This window comes from Ambystoma mexicanum, chromosome 2p, assembly GCF_040938575.1.
Source record: "Ambystoma mexicanum isolate Mex_15411 chromosome 2p, UKY_AmexF1_1, whole genome shotgun sequence".
Classification (NCBI taxonomy): domain Eukaryota; kingdom Metazoa; phylum Chordata; class Amphibia; order Caudata; family Ambystomatidae; genus Ambystoma; species Ambystoma mexicanum.
This window is the reverse complement of record NC_090923.1, coordinates 68164332-68187022: the sequence shown is the minus strand read 5'-3', so window position 1 is coordinate 68187022 and position 22691 is coordinate 68164332. Positions and strand designations below refer to the sequence as shown.

General features: G+C 49.4%; 1 protein-coding gene across 1 annotated transcript in view; it reads right to left on the bottom strand.

Annotated features, from left to right (window-relative positions):
- The window catches only part of LOC138566212 (NUAK family SNF1-like kinase 1), a 235144-nt gene extending 213169 nt beyond the window's left edge, over nt 1-21975 (bottom strand). Inside the window, exon 1 of the mRNA XM_069643269.1 lies at nt 20991-21975. Coding sequence (XP_069499370.1) covers nt 20991-21284 — 294 coding nt within the window. The 5' untranslated portion in view covers nt 21285-21975. The remainder of the gene's footprint in view (nt 1-20990) is intronic.
- Between the last annotated feature and the right edge of the window lie 716 nt (nt 21976-22691).

The following is a 22691-nucleotide window of genomic DNA, read 5'->3' as shown; positions in this document are numbered from 1 at the left end:
GGCGTTCCGCTGCCACCCTATGGGACTATGCTAAGATTAATGGCTTGACCTTTAACCTAGATAAGACAAAGGTGCGTAGATTTACCAGAAAAAGAGCATCCCGAGTGAACCCGATGGTACATAACAATCACATACTTTACGCCCTTCATATGGGTATCTTGGAGTGGAAATTGAGCCTCATGGCGATTATCTCCATTGTAGACAAGGATGCATAACCAGGGCGACGCAAGTCATTGCATTAATATCTTCTTTTACTAATAAGCAGGATGGCTTTACTCTTTGGGGGACACGACACCTATATATTCAAGTGTTTGCCCCCATGATTATCTACGGCCTCGAGTCTCTTCTCTCATTTGATCTGGCGTGGCTGCAAGTGATGGAGGGAAAATTCTGGCGCCGGATACTGGGGTTACCCCCGGGTGTTCCTATGGCCCTGTTCAGACTTGAATTGGGCCTTCCCTCATTGAAAGCATCCGTACTTAAAAGGAGGGCAGGGTTTTACCTTAAGATGACCGGCTGCTCGTCTAATCCCTTACTGGCTGTGATCCATCAGGAAGTGATTAAAAAACATACCACTTCACCCCTTCTGAAAGCCATGAACACATTTTTTATAGACATAGGCTGGACGCACAGAGAGGCAATTGCCACCAAGGAAGTTCTAAAAGTACTCGTAAAAAAGGTGGATCTGTGGGATTGGCTTGAGAATTTCTCACATTTGAGCAGTCCAAAGACCTATCATTTTGTAAAATAGAGATTATACAACTTTATTAAACCTCAAGCATATCTGTACCTCTGTCCCACCAAAAGGCTTAGACGTTTTATCGTCGTGTTCCGATTGGAACAACTGCCCACTCTGTATAATGTAGGAGCCAGGGAAAAGATCCCTGTCAAAGAGCGAGTTTGTCGCCTATGTAAATCCCCAGAATGTTTAGAGACAGCCAAACATCTTTTAACGGAATGTCAGACATTAAATCATACAATCTTATACTATCTTGGTGAATTTGTGCATGATCCTTTAACCATAGTGCAATAAAGCCAAAATGACGTTTTGCATAACACCTGCAATATGCACGTGTTCATTGCATTGTATAATGTCTGGCAACAGATTGAAATAGGTTTGGGCTCCCTGACTTGAATGATCTCAGTACGGTGGGTGGTGTTGAGAACTGTCATGTCACTCTGTCTAGGAAGAGGTCCTTTATTAATTGTATCTATATCTGATTCTGATTCAAGTTGTCTCTTGTAAAGATGTTTATTACTTTGTTCTGCTAAGATTGTACAGATGAGTGGGCAAAGACAATAACTCTTACATATTTTAACATGATTTTTCTTGATTCTTATTATTTTGTAAATATTTTAAGTAAATCTGTTTTATTATCCTTTTTCTTTTCTCTATATTACATTTGCTGATGATTTGTTTTTTCTATGATCTAACATTAATGTATGTAACTTGTATTATGTGTAAAGTTTGAATTTATTTTCAAGCTATATCACATTAAAGAATTATTATTACTATATAAAACCTGGTATTATTAAAAACACTACTGCTCCTAGTCCCACCTGCAATGCCCGAGAGTGGCGCAAGAGGACGCTGTCTGCTGACCTATCTGGCCATTGCCAATACTGTCGTTGCTTCTCCCCCTCCCCATCGCTCATTATTACTGACCCTAGAAGTGGAAGGGCTCTGCCTCTAAGCGCTACATAAAACATGATCATGTTCCCATTAACGAAGTGCTAACGAAGATATATGTAATTGCGCCGGGATACCCAAGGGTTTGGGCGTATATCCAAATCCAACAAACAAATAAATACCATTGCCAGAGTTTGGATGATCACGCCCTGACTTCACAACCCCATGGATGCTTGTTCCATCCAGGCCAAGGCTTTAATGACTGGCTCCCTTCAGCTGGGCCCTCCCATGTTACACCTCGTGTATTCGTGTAAACGGGAACAGAATTTAGGCAAAGCAGTGCGTGCTCTACTTGACAATAACCGCCCGTAGCGCTAGCAAGCCACCTCGGCTTAGCTGGGCCCTGGAAGGGGTCTCAATGTTACCATCCTGGAAACGGCACTCAGCAAAAACAGCTGGAAGATCAACACGCTCCCTGGTGATCCATGGGGTGCCTTTGGCGCCGGATTCCCGGCTTAAGGCAGTTTCACTGGAGTGAGTTGTCACAATATTAGTGTCTGAGATTAATCTGCTGCTTTTGAAGGCGAGCCAGGCCGCCCCACTCTGCGCCCTCCTCTCCTTTGGCCCACTGGCTGGAGTCCACTGTGTGTTGATTTTGGACCCCGGCGTGTCTCCTAGTACGAGTTGTATATATCGAGGGAGGTGTTCTTTGCGGACCTCCCCCGAGCTGGATCAAGTCGCCCCACCACAGGATCAGAACGGTTTGAAGAAGACTTAGTTTGCGGCGGAAACGTTACCCCGCAGGCATGCACTTGTAATCACTTGACTGCCAAACTATCGAGGGTGTTAGCAACTGGAGGGGGGGAGGGGGGGGGTTTGTTCTTGACTGTCTACAAGCGACAGAAGGGGAATTGCGGACAAGCTCTACGGCCACGTGCTCCCCAAGCGCGACTTAACTGTGCACTCAGGAACCAGCAGACCAGCGTGGTTTCCTCGGCTCCTCCACTGGCCCGGGTCGTGTGATCTAGTGCCACTCGTCAAGGCTCTCTGCACTGCAAACGCCTGGTCATCAGATATTAACATGGATCAAATGCTGGTACTAACTAAGACTACGGTCTGCAACCCTAGGCTCTCCAAGGGTTGTGGACTACAACACCCATCACTCTTGGGCAGCATGGTCAATGGTGGGGGGCCATGGGAGTCGTAGTTCAAAACACCTAAAGAGTCACAGGTTGTAGACCCCTGATACTAAGCCTTCTGTTGATGCTATTGGGTTATATCCAGTTAAACTCCTACCATTTTCCTGGTCCCTTGGTGAGATTTTCTCTGTGGATAGTAGGAACAGTGGGAGTAGGGTAGGGGGGGGGGTGCTGTGTTGTGCTCTTCGTGTATGCAGAGAGGAAATGACCTGTTCTGGGCACCCCTTAAGTTTGCAGGTGTTTTTTGAGGGATGTAGTCTGTTGGGGTGCTGTGTTTATCCTGAAACATGGCCCGCTGAAGCTGTGGAAGGGCAACTTTGCGTAGGACAGGGATGATTCAGTCAAAAGCCCGGGCACCCACAGTGAGGCGTCCTTCGTCATGGTGTACTGCCTTTAGGGAAGCCAGGCGAGCCGCTGGGAGCCCTAGCAGGAGGGTTCCACCCCCCATATATGTGCGCGATCGCAAGGGCTTGCAATATGGTCCGGAAGTCCGGTGCTGGGATGAAGGGTTTGATTTTGCAAAGAGTGGACCTTTGGAGCCAGGCCATTTTGGCCTCCTTGGTTATGGTTTCCTGGAAGGTTTGAGTTTCCTTCTCAGCGCATATTATTGAATCATTGTTGGAAGAGTTGTTTAGCGAGTGGCTGATGGGGACGAATTCAGTCTTGGTGGAGTTAAGTTGGAGGTAGGCAGTCGACTTCCAAAACTGGATAATGGCTAGGCAGTCACGGAGACGACTGATGTCCTGTAGGCTTTTATTCTCGTGTGTAATTGACTATCATCCGTGTATTGGTGGATACCTAAACCAAGATCTTTAAAGGAGGGTTCCCGGAGGCTCCGTGTAAAGGTTAAAAAAGATCAGCGAGACACTGGACCCTTGGGGGACTCCGCAGGAGACTAGGAGTCATAATGCAATGTGTTCATCTGGACTACCTGGTGTATGCCGAGAGGTAGGACGTAAGCCAATTCAGGACAGTGCCAGTGAATTCCATCCTATTAGTGTGGATGGAGAGGACGATATGGTGATCAACGGTATGGAATACAGATGAGAGGTCAAAGAAGACAAGAAGGCACGAGTCGCCTTTATCTGGGGGGCACAATCCACCAGGATGGTGGCTGTCTCGATGCAGCACCGGGGAGCAGATCCCCGACTGATAAGTGTATGAGGGATTGTTGTGCGATTCTGGCTAATAGTTGTATAGCAACTACCTTTTCTAAGGTTTTGATGATAAAACAGAAGGTTCGTAGTGGGATAGTAGTTGGCCAGTACGTCTGAGTCCAGGATAGGTTGTAGAAGACCAGTCTGGACGGTGTCGGGAATGAGCCTTTAGTAAGCAAGGCATTAATAATGCTGAAGAAATCGTTCAGCGCCGTACCAGTCAGTGGTTTATTGCTGGAGGCCAGAATGATATTGTCAGAGTAGGAGGTTGGTATGAGGTAGGCAAGCATTTTAGGAGGTCCAGGGTGAGGGGGAGAGAGGTCAGAATTTGGTTCAGAGCAGCGGTGTCAGTTCTGGGATGCATTGGGGGGCTAATGCTGGGGGAGATCGATTAGAAGATCTGACCTTTTTTTGTATTCTCTCTATCCCGTTGCATTTTTCTTGAGTTGCTGGTACCTCGGGTCGGGTGAGGGCTTGGTACAAATCTTGCCAACTTCAAAGAGAGCTTTGCTCCAATAGAGGATACCACAATGGTAGGGGAGTAGTAAACAGCTGTGGCCTTGGCGATTAGATGCCTACGGTTGGCGTGGAGAGATTTGAGGTTGGTGAGATATCTGTGGTTACATTCTTTGCCAGCACCATTTCTTCAGGGCTCCGACCAAGCTTTTGTGGAAGCCAAAATCGGCGGTACACCAATGGGTGGATGGATTGCTTTAAACCCAGCCGTTTTATTTGGGGGTGGGGGGCTTCATTGTCCAACAGTTTACAAAGCAGTCTTGTAGGACAAGATTACAAGAGCCCCGGAAGATACCCTCTCAGAGGTGCTCCTTACCACCGTAACATTTTATCTGGTGTCAAAGGTACAAACGCAAACATTATATCTCGGATAAAACAAAAACCAGCCAGCCTTGCACGTCACCGCTGATCTGCAGGTACATTTCTTCTTGTTTTTGGTACAGGTTGCATCTTCGGAGAGAAGAATAGCTCAGGGGAAACGCAGTTGTGTTGGAAGCAAGACAACACAGTGCAACACAGGTTCGAATCCAGATCCCGTGCTTAGAAACCACTCGCTCGTATTAAGCAAGTTATACAACAAGAATTATAATCTAATCATAAGGATTCAATAATTTTGAAACACTGATGGAGAGATCATGGCCATCTTCTGGCCGATCTTCGGCCCGCCATGTTTAGCAAAAAACAAAGAGACCTGCGTTGCTTCCAAACAGTTTACCTACATTGAAGATGGCTACCTAATAAATCACTACCTACATTGAAGATGGCTACCTAATAAATCACTACCTACATTGAAGATGGCTACCTAATAAATCTGCCTTTTAACCGCATCGTGGGATTGAAAAAACCCTCATGAACATTAGGGAGAAATTGCTTCTGACCCAAGATCAAAATATCATGTATAGTTTGATCCTTCTCATCTAGAAACTGGGGGTGGCGGGGACAGCACTGCAGTGCTTCAATTCTTTGCTGTTTACCCAACAGGCCCAGCTTGGTTCCTCCCTCTGTGCACTGGCAGAGGTCACGTGCAGAGTGTAGCAGAGGTCTTTGCTCTCAACAATCCTACTAAACATGTATGTGGCACTGCTTGGCACCTCTGAGATGCATGTGGGCAGGTTCCAGATCCGCTTCAGGCTCCGGCTCACTCGGGTGCAACCACAGATGTGGATAAAGAAGGCCCGCCTCAGTGGATCCACATTAAGAAAATGGTCCCGCATCACTCACATCGGTCCGTCATTTGGCAGCTCACATTTCCTCAAGCTCGGTCCTTGATTTTGGCCAAAACTCGGCTTAATGTTGACCTCCAGGTCAGCAGGGTTCGGATTAATCGCCCAGGCAAGCTTGAAATGCCCCATATCTATGCTGCCAGACTGAGCAATTACTTCGGCAAGGTCTCAGGAGGATAGCTCAGCGGCAAGGTGCTCGCTTTGGAAGCAAGACGACTTGGAGCATCACAGGTTCGATTCCCGGGTCTGCTCTTAGAAACCTCGGGGTATTCTAAATAACCTATCATATCATATCTTATCATGACGACTAAACCCATTATACAGACACGTAAATAACGGGTCCGAAAATCGACATAAATAATATATAAAAAAAAATCTAATAATAACATGTTTCTTTCCTCTTATGTGACTGCCCTGATCTTGAGGGGGCCCGGGTGCAGAGTGGTCCTTAGCATCAGCTGCTCATTAATGACTCGGGGGTAATTATGCTGTGCAATCTGTTTCTAAGTGTCGCTAATTGCTCTGGAAATGTGTCCCCTTACACTGGGGCACCCGGGCACATGCGCCCCCCCCCCTGCTCACACGGCAGGTGAGCAGAGGGGGCAAGGGGGCAGAGGTAACGAGGAAGACGTCTAAGTGACGTCCACACCTTCAAATGTGGCGACGCAATGCGCACACACACCCCTCCCCCACTGGGAGCGGCCGAGTCTTTCCTTCCACTCCGCAAGCATCACAATGGCCTCACACGTTACCCCAGGGCGCCAGTTTTTTTTTTAAAATAAGAAATTAGAGGTTTGCCCCTCCCCCACCACCCCCACCACCCTGTTCTGTGTGATCTGTCTCGACCACGTTGTGCAGAACACACATATGCCAGAATGCCACATGCCATTCTGGGGATACAAGTCCAGTTCGCGAGTCCAGTACTGGTTTTAGCGTTGCAATCTGAGACTACAGTGCAGATTCTCAAATTAAACACCCAGAACTACAAGTCCCAGAATGCAAACGTCGCACCATGATTGGACTAGCATTTTCGGAAATGAACGAGGCACGCACGTTATGTGCGCCAGCTATGAAGGTACGTAACCGTGCTGTGTGGCTGAGCTCGTTTCAGGCCTTTCCAGCCCACGCTGGGATGTGTGTTGGCATGCAAGCAGCCAAGGCAGGTGTTTATTTCAACATCAGGCTGTGGTTACACCCTTCCCTGCCTGGAGGGGCTCTGGGAGGTGGGTAGCCCGGAGGTACATGTTTTGTTCTAACTGTGCCACGCAAGGCAAGGGGTGGCATCAGGTCAGCGCAGCATAATGGCACGCTTGCTACTGGGCCGTTCCGGGGGGGAGGGGGCGAGGGAGGGGGAGGGATAGCTCTTCCCATTATAAGCCCAGGGCTGGGTGACGGGCTCTTCCCATTATAAACCCAGGGCTGGATGACGGGCTCTTCCCATTATAAACCCAGGGCTGGGTGACGGGCTCTTCCCAGGGCTGGGTGACGGGCACTTCCCATTATAAACCCATGGCTGGGCGACGGGCTCTTCCCAGGGCTGGGTGACGGGCTCTTCCCATTATAAACCCAGGGCTGGGTGATGGGCTCTTCCCAGGGCTGGGAGACAGGCTCTTCCCAGGGCCGGGTGACAGGCTCTTCCCACTATAAACCCAGGGCTGGGTGATGGGCTCTTCCCATTATAAACCCAGGGCCGGGTGACGGGCTCTTCCCATTATAAACCCAGGGCCGGGTGACGGGCTCTTCCCATTATAAACCCAGGGCCGGGTGACGGGCTCTTCCCATTATAAACCCAGGGCTGTGTGACGGGCTCTTCCCATTATAAATCCAGGGCCGGGTGACAGTTTCTTCCCATTATAAACCCAGGGCTGGCTGGGTGACGGGCTCTAACCAGGGCTGGGTGACGGGCTCTTCCCATTATAAACCCAGGGCTGGGTGACAGGCTCTTCCCAGGGCTGGGTGACGGGCTCTTCCCATTATAAACCCAGGGCCGGGTGACAGGCTCTTCCCATTATAAACCCAGGTCCGGGTGACTGGCTCTTCCCATTATAAATCCAGTGCTGGGTGACCGTTTCTTCCCATTTTAAACCCAGTGCTGGGTTTTGGCATTTTCCCCATTATAAACCCAGGGCTGAGTGAGGGGCTTTTGTCATTATAAACCAAGGGCTGGGTGATGGCCTTTTCCCCATGATGGCCTTTTCCCACCATTATAAACCCAGGGCTGGGTGATGGGCTATTCCCATTATAAACCCAGGTCTGGGTGATGGGATCTTCCCATTATAAACCCAGGGCTGCTTGACTGGCTCTTCCCATTATAAACCCAGGGCTGGGTGACGGGCTCTTCCCAGGGCTGGGTGATGGCCTCTTCCCATTATAAACCCAGGGCTGGGTGATGGCATTTTCCCATTATAAACCCTGGGCTGGGTGATGGGCTCTTCCCATTATAAGCCCAGGGCTGGGTGATGGGCTCTTGTCATTATAAGCCCAGGGCTGGGTGATGGGCTCTTGTCATTATAAGCCCAGGGCTGGGTGATGGGCTCTTGTCATTATAAGCCCAGGGCTGGGTGATGGCATTTTCCCATTATAAACCCAGGGCTGGGGGATGGCATTTTCCCATTATAAACCAAGGGCTGGGTGATGGGCTCTTCCCATTATAAACCCAGGGCTGGATGATGGGCTCTTCCCATTATAAACCCAGGGCTGGATGATGGGCTCTTCCCATTATAAACCCAGGGCTGAGTGATGGGTGTTTCCCATTATAAACCCAGGGCTGATGAGGGTTTTTTCCCTCCCATTATAAACCTAGGGGCCATGAGACTGCCCGGGGCACCATTAGTCCCCAGCAACACCAGTTCGGGGGAGTCTTTCAAGGGTCCACCGAGTTGGCGTAGTGAAGGAAAGCACAGCTGTTGCCCTATTGTTATTAAATGCGTCCACGGTGGCGGGCCGCATACAACAATAGGGTGCTGATGCAAAAGCATCAGCACCCGAGGACTACCTCCCCATTCCAACACAATGTGGTTTTTATTACAATTGCATGAGCGCCCTATTAAAGTCATTAACTCCCAGCTCAGACGATGGAGCGGGAAGTTACAAGAAAAAGGAAAAAAAAAGGCGGGGCGCAACATTTTTCTGAAATCGCCCAGGGCGCTGTAGCCGCTACGCGCTCACTGTTGCAGGATTGTAGTCTACAGTAAGGGCCATTACAATCCAGCAACTGCTATAGAAATTATGACACACCCTGCCTCCACCTTCCACTACCAGGCATAACCCCACCCCGCTCCACAATGCAACTTAAACCTTTTGAGGGTTGATGTGCTACAGGATTCAGGTTGACTCTGGTTTAATTGTCCCAGGGGCTGTGGTGCCATGGTGAAATTACATTGCATCATGCCCGCAAGAAGAGATATACTTATTATAAGACTTGCTATATGCCACCTTAGACCCCGGCACAGGGGCAGCAACCAATCAGGCTGCTCGTAAAGCGGATTGAAACAGCTGATCTAAATCCATGTTCCGAGCAGTCTGATGGATGCTTCCCGCACCCGTCATCTTCCCCCCACTGTCCCTTCCTTTATTTTTCAATACTTCCCTCATCCCCACTTACCCGATTGCGGTGGCAGCGTCGGATCCGCGGCCACTGCTGCAGCTTGAGCTACCGCTCCATTGTGGCCACCATGGAAATGGAAGAGGGCCTCCGTATGTGCCCTCCCCCATCTTCCATCTCGGGGCGGACATCTTGGTACAGTGTTTTGATTGAATGTACGGACTGCTGCGCAGAGTCCTGTTCATTCAATCAAAACACAATCCTCTCAGCAGCCTAGGTTACTGGATTGGCAACCTGCGGGGCTATTAGCATTTACACACTCCGGCAGACCGAATCGTTAAAAGCCCTCGCTCGGGCCTGGTGGATTGGATGTTAATGCTTAATTAGCATAGGGGAGGCAGCCAATCAAGAGGCAAAGAACGCAGGCTGAAACTCCTGATGTAAATCTGCTTTCCCCACCCGCCATCTTCCCGCCATTGTCCCTTCTCTTTTTTCTCTCCCCCTTCCCCACTTACCTTAATGCAGTGGTGGTAGATGCCGCCGCAGCAGCTGCTTCTGCTCATGGTCCCATGTGGCCACCATGGAAATGGAAGAGGGGCTCCATATGGAGTTCCGCCTTCCAGATCCATGGCGGCCATCTTACTGAAGTATTTTCACTGAATTAATAGGACGCTGCTAGGCGTCCTATTTATTGAATTAAAATAAATGCTGTCAGCCCCCCAGGTTGCCAGATTGGCAACTTGGCTAACATCATTAAGACCGGTTTCGGCCCACCGGATCGGGTCTTAACGCTTAATTCTTTTGAGAGTCACAGCAAGGCTATCATCCACTCACCAGATACCAACGATGACTTACTTGTTGTAATGATGCAGGGAAAACTCCCCAGCCACAGGCCAATTCCGACCTTGTCTTAAACCTAAACACCCAGAGTTCCTTCTTCATGCGGTGTGGGACATGGGTTCCTTGAGCTGAGGTCATCCTGGATACAAAACATTACTCGCCCAAGATCTCACTTTTTGATTCGTTAATGGGACACCAATCAATCTGGTTTTCTGGGTAAATTAATAGAAACTCAAGGAATGAGTCTTTGGACATGGGGCACACTACCCGTAATAATTTTAAAAGCACTAATATTACCATGATTTTTACTTTAGGTCCACATGTGGCCAACTTGAGTATTTCCTAATCTTGCCTGCAATTTCCAGACGGATGTGCCACATGAGGGTTCTGCAAAACAAGGGGTTTTAGATATTCTGTACTACAGCTCCCATCAGCTCTAGTCAGAATAGTCAATGGGGAGGGATCATGGGAGTTGTAGTCAAAAATATCTGGCGATCCTAAGGTTGCCGACGGTGCCTTAGATTTTCACCATTGTTGGAACCAACCAAATGGACCACGTTTCTTGAAAACAGAAACCCCCCCCAGCCTGGAGCATCTTCTCTATTTCTGGGGGTTGATAGAATGGAGAATATCGGCTGACTCAGTCTTTCTCGCTTTTGGAGTTTTCTGGTGCAGTCGTGATGTTTGCTTGTGATTCTATTGGACACTAAAGTCCTAATAATAATATTTCTTGAAATTGGGAAATTCAAAACCAACATAGCGGCTTGGTAGATATAATCGTACGATCCAGAATAAATATCCCTTTTTCGCTCTACAAATATATCTCTTAAACAGGGCACATATCTCAAGAATTTAGAGGCAAATTATTGAACAGAAGAAATGATTTGGGGAGGATCGTCGTCTTGATTGTGTTCACCTGACTCCACGGGCCCAAGTCCAGCTTGTCCATTTCCTTCAATGCTTGTAATAAATGTTAGGGGATTACGGTCCAAACCAGACATTGGTTAAATGTCTCAAGATCCTGGACCCAAGGACATAAGCATTAGTTATTGAAAAGTTTGTAACCTTGACCAGGTGAAATAAACAGGGCTCTGCAACATTTGGCTCTCCACAATTCCCATAATATCTAGCTATTGATTATGCTCGTGAGGAATGATGGGGGTTGTTGTCCAAAACATCTGGAGAGCAAGAGGTTGCCGACCCCTGAACTACTCTCTTCTCATGTGCTCTAAAGAGGGCGCAACATGGATGTGGCACAAGACTCTTCACTTGCAGGTTGGCAAGGATGGTGGTTTCCTTATCCGAAAGCTGGAATCACGTGTCTGGAATAGTAAACGCTTAGGTCATATACCGGCTTGACATGGTGGCACCACATGACACTGATCCAGTGCTATAATCCAGGATAATGCATAGATGTGTGGCTAAAATATGAAGTGCAATTGATGCGACTCAGACATTTCACTCGAAAATGCTCTTTGCCAATATTGTGGACTTACTTAAAGTTCCTTCCCCTGTTTTGCATTATCTGAAATCAGGCCTTGGTGGGTCAGCGGGCACACAGAGGTCCAGGTCAGAGCATTCAGTTCTCCATACTTTCAAGCCGGAATCGGAGGGTATGCTCCTGGCAATGTCTTGGTCAAAGCCCCAGAAGGTGTTAATGAGACTCGCCTAAACATTAGGGGACTATAGTCTGTTTTATAGCTGAAATCACAGGAATCCATACTTTGATTATTATTGGACCAACTGAAATTAATATGCTAAATGGTCCAATGCATGAACTTTTGAACGTTCCATAGACTTCATCAGATGGGGACCGTGAGCCGCATGGTACCAGCCTGCGCTCTTCTGCAAATTCAAGCCATTCATCCTCACCCACATTTTCAGAAAAAGTGCCCAAGCCCCCGTCACCTCCCTCCTGGAAGGGGGCAACAGCCTACTTGCAGGATTCCCGGATTCCACCGTGGACCCTTTGAAAGCTGCCTATCATACATTGGCATGTCTAACTAACGGACTCAGAAAATGCGCCCACTTCACCCCGCCCCCAGCGTCACAGAGCTGCGCTGGCTACAGCTTCCAGCAGGCATCATGCTCAAGACAGCGGGCATCACCTACAAAGCAGTGGAAACCAAACACAGCAGCAGCAGCTCTAGAGGCCAGCGCACCAGCAGATATCACGATAGTGCCAGGCTTGGAATAAAGACCTCCAATGGGGGGGAAACAGGGTGCAAGGTGCCCTTCCTGCCAGGCACCTTCTCTCTGGAACCAGTTAGTAACACAGGCGAGACTGGCCCCGTCCACCCTGCACTTCAGGATGACCCGAGCACCCTACACTCTCGCTGACCGCTCCACTCAAGCCCCCTGCCCCCCTTTGAGATCCTTCCGAGCTCGTCTGCTACCCCTGCACCCTACTGGCAATGCCATGGGTGTGCCCTCCATGTACAACGCTCTGTTGCCCGCCAGCTAGATTTTGCGCTTCATAAATCCCAGACGTACATGGAACCACAGAGTGAAAAGGTGACTAAGAAAGGCTTCCATTATTTAATATTAGCGTCTAAACGAGGTGTATCGAGCGATATACACATGCAGCCATCGTCTGCATAACTCTTCTTAGACTCCACCGGGTTTCCCCAATTCGCACATGGATTGCGGGCTCCATTACTCGATACCTTTAACTCGGCATATATAGCTCAAATGTCAGGCCCGCACTTAGTATTACCTCAAAAAAACGAAGGACATAATAACGAGGCCGAAAATGGCGATTTGCTTATTGAATGTATTTTGCACTTCATCTCGCAGAAAATTCTGTGCCTGGGAATACATTAAGGTAGGGGGGATGCGAGTGTGGGGTGGGGGCGGTTGCGGGAGGTCTTCCACCTTATTTTAAAAAAATTAAAAAAAGAAAAAGCCATTTGGCTAATTCGACAAAAATATAAATAGATCAGTGTTTTCGCTGCATTGTTTTACATTCGGCTTTTCAACGTATAAAAACCCAACATTGCCATCACTATGGATATGCGCAGGGTGCAAATATAACAGTATTATTAATTATAATAAAGGGGGCTGGATCAAAAATCTTTTTTTTTTTTTTTTTAAAAGGGGCCTATTTTTGTCAATCGGTGTTTGACATTAAAAATGTGTAAACCCGTTTGATTAGGGAAAGCACAGCTCTCATTTGGTGCGTGCTGTAAAATGTGTCTATCACGTGCACTGATGCCCAGGAAGAGAGGCAGCACGTGATTAGCCAATCAGGAGCCAGGAACAGAGGATGCGGTCGTGACATTATACTCCGTTTATGAAAGAGTCTGCAACCTTTGACTCTCCGGATGTTTTGGACTACAACGCCCCCCCACCCCCCATCATTCCTAACCAGCATCAAGGTCGGACTGGGCCATACAATTGTCACGTGGAAACCAATGAAAAAGTGGCCCACAGTTTCAAATGGCTATTCATTCCTTTCGTGACACTGTTTGAGTAGCACCCAAGGGGGAGTGTTTTGAGAAAGTGTGATGCAAATTGTGCATTTTAAAGAATATTTATTCAGCAACACTGGTCAAAACTACTAGCCGTAAAGTAAATTAACTCATCAAACTGGCCAAAAACCTGAGCCACTTCGACTAGAAACACTAGCCCACACCAGAATTGTGTATTTTTGGTTCGGCCATGGGCCTAGTCCGAGCCTAACCAGCATAGTCAATAGCCAGATATTATGGGAATTTTAGTCCAGCACATCTGTAGAGTCAAAGGTTGCAGACCTCTGGGTTATACTTATACAGTTACTCACAGGGTTAAGGGAGTGCAGGTGTTTAGGGCTCTACTGGGGGGAGGGGGGAGGCAGGTTGCATCAAGTCGCCACCTGATTTCTGGATCCCGGTCCATGCAGGCTTTCGTCACCCCTAGTTTGTTTGTTTGTTTGTTTTATTATTTGTAATGCGCGAGCGTACCGGGGGTATCAGGGCGCAGCCTTTACAAGAATTTTCTAAACTTGGTTACAGTACAAAGAATATACATAATGCAAGAATAAAATAGACCAATGTTATGTACAGCACAGTAGTAGGCCGACAGGCCAGTATGTACAGGTAAACGGGAGGCACACGTGTTACAAATTGTGCAGGTAGCACTGTACACTTTATTAGTAATTTAACATTAAAAGGCTTGCACCCACTGACCCCCTGCAATTCTGCCAGACTCCCACCTCCCCTGTGGTGTGCCTCTAATGTGACATGCCCATCACAGAATATTGATCCTAAGAATGGTAGCCCTGACTACGCCCTTCCCCCACCCTCTCTAAATTATCCATGTGCTCTGCAGGGCGACTGTGCAGAAGTGGGGGATGGACAGACATTGAAACCGGCCAGCAATCCCTTCCACTGATGTAAGCTGCAAATGGGCTGTCTTCGCAGGGGTTAATTTTGGGATGAATGGAGCAGAAGCTTGAAGTAGCGCCTGGGTGTCGCCCTTTTGCTCTAACCAGGAGCTACTCATCGCTATCCAGGTGATATCAAAATCTCACGAGTGGGTTCTTAGGAAGAAGCGCATTTAATGGATTACTTCTATAAAAAAAAGAAAAAAAAAGAAATGCATACAAAGTTTAAAAGAAACGTAGAGAACATGTGACTTTCGAAAGGCAATTTAACCATAGAGATGCACAAGTCAGAACAGCCGCTGCCAAGAGCCCGAAAGATGATAAACTTTCCAAACTGACATGCAACTATGCACCCAAGACTCCATGTGTCATAAACCGCTCTCTCTTTTGCCCTGTTGCCCTGCGTTTCACTTGTATTCCTCTTTACACTGATTTCCCTTATACACCCTTTTCACATTTCTTTCCCGCGAGTTCTCATTTCGTCTGAGCATCTTGTCTTCTACATTCATAACTCTGCCCAATAGGTACTGGGCCCGATATGAGTCTCCTGCACTCGCATACTCCCCGGACGACTGCTTAACACCCACCAACATGCCAGTTCCATGTGGGTACCCGATAGGGCCCTGGCCACCCCTACCCTTCTTTGCATCGGGTAAAATTCACACATGCATTCTAAACTCTTCAGATGATTTTCCCATACCTTGGACTTTTGTCTCCCCAGGCCATTCATCTACAGCGCTTCGAGACCCTATCAATGGAAAAAGGCACTATACAAATGACAATTACATTACATCTGTTCCGTTACTGAACGGATCTCTGTTGCTGTCTCCTTGCTGACCCCCTTTTTCTTTGATGCCACCTAGCTCAGAATTCTGCACCACAACACAGTGTCACAATTCATACCACGTGAGATGGACGCTATATAACTTTTTCTCCAGTACATATCACCCATCATGCTTTGTATGGCACCCTTGGCTTGGGCAGCAAATAGTAGCTCCTGGTAGCTGTTGGTGTCAAGCTAACTAGGATCTTCTAAGCTAGGTGTATGAAACCGATGGCCCTCCAGATGTGATATGATATAGGATATGGCATTACAATGAGCCTTTACACGAGTGTTTCAAGGCACGACGAGGCAAGGGAGGGGAAACAGAGACAACGATCTTACCAGACCTAGTGACATTGAGATCGAGCGAGTGCAAGGGGAAAAGTGCCAGGGGCAAGTGCCGTACAAGGGATCAAAACAACAAGTAGTGCGGCCAGCAGGTGGCAAGTGCAAGGGTTAAGTGCAGACAGCTGGTGTCCAATAAGTCCAGGTAAGGGGACTGTAGGGTTGCAGATACAGGCCCAATTGCAGGGGTTGCCAGGAGGCACTCAGGTATGCAACTGGGTGGGCAGGGACCTAGGCCCTAATTCAGAGGGTCACCAGGTGACCAATGCAGTATCAGACAGGAGATCAGAAGTGGAGAGGAAGAGAAAAGGCAGAAGCAAAGAGGAAGGTCTTAAGGTGCTTCCTGGACCAGAGAAGGTTCTGCTCAAGGTTCAGAGAGGCAGGGAGGCTGTTCCAGAGGGAGGCACCAGCAGAAGAGAGAGATCTGCCCCAACCCGTTGCTTGGTGGTGGAGGAGTGAAGAGCTCCTTGAAGAGAGTTGGAGGTATTGCAGTCCCAGGCCCCAGAAGGCCTAGTGGACAATGCAGAGGGTCTCGAACTTGATCCTTGCAGCCACTTGGAGCCAATGGAGAGAGTTCAGGGCTGAAGAGATATGATCCCTGGGCATGAGGCAAGGACAAGTCTTGTAGTCCTGTTCTGGATGAGTTGTAGAGGGCGGAGAGTAGAGGCAGGCAGATTTAGAAAGTGGCTGTTGCAGCCTAGAGAGGATCAGGGCTCTAGAGACAGTGAGCTTCTGGGGAAGGTGAGAAAGAATACATCCGAGAAGGTGCAGTTAGTAGTTTGAATTCTTAGAGACGTCAGATGTGAGGAGAAAAGGAAAGCGTGGTGTTGGAGATGGCCCTGAGGTTCTTAGCCTCACAGGTGGGAGCAGGAAGAGGGCCAAGAGAAGCCGGCCAGAGAGCGACAGGAAAGGAGGAAAGGAAGTTGCAGGTGTGCCGATGAGGAGAATCTCTGTCTTACTGTCATTAAGGCAGAGATTGTTGGCGGCCCACCACTCCTGGATTGCAGACATACAATCCGAGATGAAAGAGGGAGAAGAAGCAGCAGAGGGGAGCCTGAGTGTCATCCGCATAGCACTGAAAGTTGGGCCAGATAGCAGCAAGGCGGTGGGCGAGAGGTGACAGGTATTGGTTGAAAAGCCAGGGAGAAAGGTTAGATTCCTGGGGAACACCACGGGTAGCGAGTGAGATAGAGGAGAGGAAGAACCCAACTTGGACCTGAGAGGATCGGTCCGAGAGGAAAGAGGTCAGCCAGGCCTGGGCCTGATCAGTGATACCCAGGTTATCACGTGGTGGACAACAGCTCCCATCATTCCTAACCTGCATAGTCCAGTGCCAGGTATTATGGGAAGTGTAGTCCAACACATCTGGAGATCCAAAGGTTGCAGACTCATGTTGTAGGCTAAAGTCAGGGCCTTAAATAATTCCCGGCTGGCAGCATTTTTAACCCTGCTAGGTGCAAATACATATGTATGAAGGTTTAACTTACAGCAGCACCCCTATTCTCTAGCAGCCTACTCAAAGATCCAGCTGAGCAAGCCTGCTTGATTTTGACCTGGTAGTTGGGAAAAGTGACGTCCTATTTTTATAAAGAGCTTTTAGTGTTGTTATAATAGCCGTCACCCAATTTACTGCACTTTTTTTTACAAATGTCAGAAGTATGAAGGCTGAGACAGAGCTGCTGGGATCCGAACCAGAACCTCCGATCACACGGGTAAATGATTAACTCCCCGAGCTATTTTATGAACTTAGCATTCAAAAAAATACAGGGAACCACTGTAATTAGACAGGTTTTTACATAGCACTTTATGTTGGACTCCGTCCACTTCTAAACGCTGTAATAATTACCCAATTTAATAGAACTCAATTTATTGATGTTGGAAGAGTGAAGTTATTGACTGGAATGCCTTCTAGTACTCTGTGATAGTCGTGAGAGGGCACTAAATGACACACACTCCTCAATCACACTGATGCATGCCAGTATTACGCAGCTCTGCATGCTCAGGGGGGGTATTGGCACAGATGGGCTGTTTGTGGATATAGCTATACCTCATAAAAGCCTCTCAGCCTCAAAAGGAGCCAGTCGCATTTGACACATCAACCAGACATGTGACCGGTTCTGCCCCATGCCAACACCCCTTCGGAGGGACTAGCTTGCGGTGGCAAATAGGTCAATATTCCACCAGGCCAGTAAGCTTCTGTGTGTGCCAAGTGCTTAATGGCCCGGTGTGGTTCTGTGTTCACCCAGTCTGATATAATCTGGCCTAGCTCTTCCACAGCATAGCTGCCATGTTGCCTCATGCCATGTGCTACACCTTCACTTAATGGCCCGGTGTGGTTCTGTGTTCACCCAGACTGATATAATCTGGCCTAGCTCTTCCACAGCATAGCTGCCATGTTGCCTCATGCCATGTGCTACACCTTCACTTAATGGCCCGGTGTGGTTCTGTGTTCACCCAGTCTGATATAATCTGGCCTAGCTCTTCCACAGCATAGCTGCCATGTTGCCTCATGCCATGTGCTACACCTTCACTTAATGGCCCGGTGTGGTTCTGTGTTCACCCAGTCTGATATAATCTGGCCTAGCTCTTCCACAGCATAGCTGCCATGTTGCCTCATGCCATGTGCTACACCTTCACTTAATGGCCCGGTGTGGTTCTGTGTTCACCCAGTCTGATATAATCTGGCCTAGCTCTTCCACAGCATAGCTGCCATGTTGCCTCATGCCATGTGCTACACCTTCACTTAATGGCCCGGTGTGGTTCTGTGTTCACCCAGTCTGATATAATCTGGCCTAGCTCTTCCACAGCATAGCTGCCATGTTGTCTCATGCCATGTGCTACACCTTCACTTAATGGCCCGGTGTGGTTCTGTGTTCACCCAGTCTGATATAATCTGGCCTAGCTCTTCCACAGCATAGCTGCCATGTTTCCTCATGCCATGTGCTACACCTTCACTTAATGGCCCGGTGTGGTTCTGTGTTCACCCAGTCTGATATAATCTGGCCTAGCTCTTACACAGCATAGCTGCCATGTTGCCTCATGCCATGTGCTACACCTTCACTTAATGGCCCGGTGTGGTTCTGTGTTCACCCAGTCTGATATAATCTGGCCTAGCTCTTCCACAGCATAGCTGCCATGTTGCCTCATGCCATGTGCTACACCTTCACTTAATGGCCCGGTGTGGTTCTGTGTTCACCCAGACTGATATAATCTGGCCTAGCTCTTCCACAGCATAGCTGCCATGTTGCCTCATGCCATGTGCTACACCTTCACTTAATGGCCCGGTGTGGTTCTGTGTTCACCCAGTCTGATATAATCTGGCCTAGCTCTTCCACAGCATAGCTGCCATGTTGCCTCATGCCATGTGCTACACCTTCACTTAATGGCCCGGTGTGGTTCTGTGTTCACCCAGTCTGATATAATCTGGCCTAGCTCTTCCACAGCATAGCTGCCATGTTGCCTCATGCCATGTGCTACACCTTCACTTAATGGCCCGGTGTGGTTCTGTGTTCACCCAGTGTGATATAATCTGGCCTAGCTCTTCCACAGCATAGCTGCCATGTTGCCTCATGCCATGTGCTACACCTTCACTGACTCCTGACCTTTTATTTTATTTATTGCTTTTTTTGACAGTGCCCAAACCCGTGAGTATCACAGCGCTGATTTCAGGTTAGTTGTATTTGTCAAACAGCCAGGTTTTTAGTAGTTTTGTGAAGAGGAGGTAGGATACTTGGACGTGAAGAGGTAGGGCATTCCACAGGGTGGGGGCAATGACCGTGAAGCAGGTGCCCCCAGCTCTTTTTCTGAAAAATCTAGGTATGACAAGGTGGATGAGGACCGTAGGCAGGGGAGCTTGGTCCTTTTGGAGATGCGTTGGGTGAGGAAGGAGGGTGCAGTATTGTGGATGCATCTGTGTGTTAGAGAGATCAATGCATGCTTTGATAGGCAACCAGTGAGCATCACGCCTGGCATGGGAGATGTGGTATGAGTGCTCGAGGCCCTATACAGCCCGGAGGACATTGTTTTGGACCAGCTGAAGTTCAACGAGATTCTTAGAAGAGGTGCCTGCAGGATGGCGTTTCAGTAGTCCAATGTACTGCCTATAATGGCTCTGACGAGGATGAGTCAGCTGTCCGTGGATAGGGATTTTCTGCGGAGGTTAACGAGTCTAGTGATGTAGGCCACTGAGGAGGCGGGGGCTTTGACGTGTTTGTGCATGGGTAATTCTGCATCTAAGTGAACACCCAGTGTTTTCACTTGGCTTGAGATGCCGGCAGGGTTTCCACTACCAGAGGTGGCAGTCAATAGCACTTTGCCACCTGGGACTTAAGTACCTAATTATCTTTCTAAGCCTGGGCTTTCCTTGCAAATCATTATGTCACGTGGGATGTGTATAGCGTTCCTCTGCCAGTTACAAAACGGAATAAAAAAAGTGTCAGCTGTGCCTTACCCAAGGTGGAGGGAAATAGCACCTAGCCAAAGTGGCATGGGTGGCATCAGAGCCCTTCAACATTTTCAAATAAAGGGGCCTCGAGTCTCAGGGGCAACTACCCCCATGTTGCCAGGCTGCAGTCTTGTAACACGGCAAACTATTAATTTCTCTATTTTCGTTCTGGGGCTTAAAATGTGCGCGTTGCAGCGCTTGCAGGGGTGTTGCTAGGCTAGGAAAAGAGCCAGGGCTATGCTTTTGTTGGAACTGTGGGGACTCGGGGCTAGCGAGCCTTTTGGTTGTATCCCCAAAGCTTCTAACTGGGGCTACAACAAACAGACCGTGGGCTATAGCACACTCAGCCCCCTCACCCCCCCCCCCAAGCAACGCTAAGTTGCATTACAAGCTGCTTTTTCTCTTAGCACGGGATTTACTGAAGTGTTACCACCTCATTGTCACTAGCACCGGTTCCTCCACATCAGCCCCTTGCTGACAAAGAAGGGTTTATAGCTTTTCAGTGGGCATGTAGTGTTTAAACTTCCTTCTGGCTGGCAGCTATTAACCATATCATTATCGTCATTGCAGTGTATGCACCCTACGGGTGCCTCAGACTGTTTTCGCTCTCAGCAAGGGGCCCCCACCTATCATGTTGAATTGGGCGCCCACACATCTTGACACAGGCATCGCCCTTCTGCAAGATTAATGTGCCGTCCAATTCACATCCCCGATGCCAAGATATATGTTAATGTTAAAGGATATTTGTACCGTGCACTATCACCACCGGAGTGGTCCCCTGGCGGCTCTGAAAGAGGGAGGGGGGGGGTGTGGGTTAGTGGGAATAAGCTGGAAAAGTGCAAGAGAGCAGTGATGTGCTGATGGCAGTACATATGAAAGTATGCGCGCCCCCGCCTGGGCACTCACCATTCTGCCGGTGCCCCGTTCCGTGGCTTTCTTCACCTTGCCGTAGGTGCCCCTTCCCAGGGTCTCCAGCACCTCGTAGCGGCTCTTCACGCTGTGCTGGTGCTTGCGGACTCGCACGGGCCCCGCGGGGCCCCGGACGCTGCTGGCCGGGCTCCCGCTGGATGGGTCCTGGGGCCCAGCGTCACCACTCCTTTCAGGCGCCCATCGCCTCTCATCGAGGCATCCTGCCGCCCTACCCGGCATGGCGACCGCTGCCCGGTCTGCCTCCCTGCTGAGGGGGGTAACCCCGGTCATGGAAGCGGCCTTTGGGGTCACTGGCTGGCCCCTGGCTTCCTGCTGCAGAGAAGGGAAACGGTCAACGATCGCCCTGGTGCAACATCGTGTTCATAAAATTGCCAATTGTGTCATTAATTGTTCTTCGGGGGCTCGGCGGTTCAGGGGGCCACCCTCTGGAACATGCTGCTTCACAGGATCCACTTCAAGGAAATCCACCTGCGCTTCGGGGAGAAACTGAATACACACCTCTCCTAGTTTCAGTCCCGCGACTTCTTCAGCCAGGAGGCGCCTAGAAGGAGCCGGCGTGCAGAGTGGCGCTATGCACGCTCAGCGTTGTGTCCGCTGAGATTCCCACAACGCCTCGCTCTTTGCTGCAGCACGCCCCAGGCGTGGCCATTTCACGCCGCGAGCAGCACCTGCTCTCTCGCCAGAGTGCGCGGCGCATCTCAGGGGCCGTGCAGCCCCCAGCCCTTCTGCGCCATCACCGAGGAGCTGAGCATCCCGCTGCACCTTGCACGAGGGCGGGGGGTCTCTGCTCTCTCAGGCCAGCCTGCGGGGCTCGTGTCCCACGCTGCAGTGGGCCAAGCCCCCGGGTAGTGCGGCCAGAGGGTCTCTCCTGTGCACAGCGGTGGCAACAGCTCCGGTGGCAGCAGCTGGTCGGCGCTCTCTCCTGCACCCTCCTGCGAGTGTGGGCTCACTGAGCCTCCTCGGCCTGCCTGGGCAGCCCCTGCCTCGTGGGGGAGGGGCAACAGAGGACTGGGCGGGGCCTGGGATCATGCCTCTGTGACAGCCTGGTACACACGTCTTGTACCTGCCTGCCCGTCCTGTCCTGTTCCCGGACACAGGGCTCTTGCGCAACGCCCCCGTGACTCCTACAGCCAAATATTGTTTATTTTCCAGATGGGATTTGACTGTAAGTGGCGGGAAGCTGATTTTCCTATAGCATTTTCTTCTGTTGTGTGTCAGGATGCGTCCGGCCATTCTGCGGGCGTGCCTCCATTCCACGCCCGCTGAGCCTCAGCTGCCCTTGCTGCTTCTGCAGCCGCCGCTGCTGCTGCTGCTGTTTTAAGTTTAGGAGGACAGCTCCCGAAATAGTGCCGCGTTCATAAGAAAGGGTGACGCACCACAGAGGATTCACTTTTTCATCTGTCACACTAAAGTGGAACAGTTTGTCGACGCTGTTACCAGAAGACACGAACCCTCGTTCACATACAAGTTGACTAAAATGTGTGATCCTGGGCAGTGGTGAATTAAAAGGGGTGCCCACAAAGACTGGGGTGGGGGCGGAGTTTGAAGGATGGGGCGGAGTTCTGAGTTGGCGCCACTGGCATTTGAACTCCGCTCTAATAACGTGTTCAAAATAATAGTTTAATGTTAAAGGTATTTATATAGCGCAGTGTCACCAACGGAATTGGTCTTCAGGCG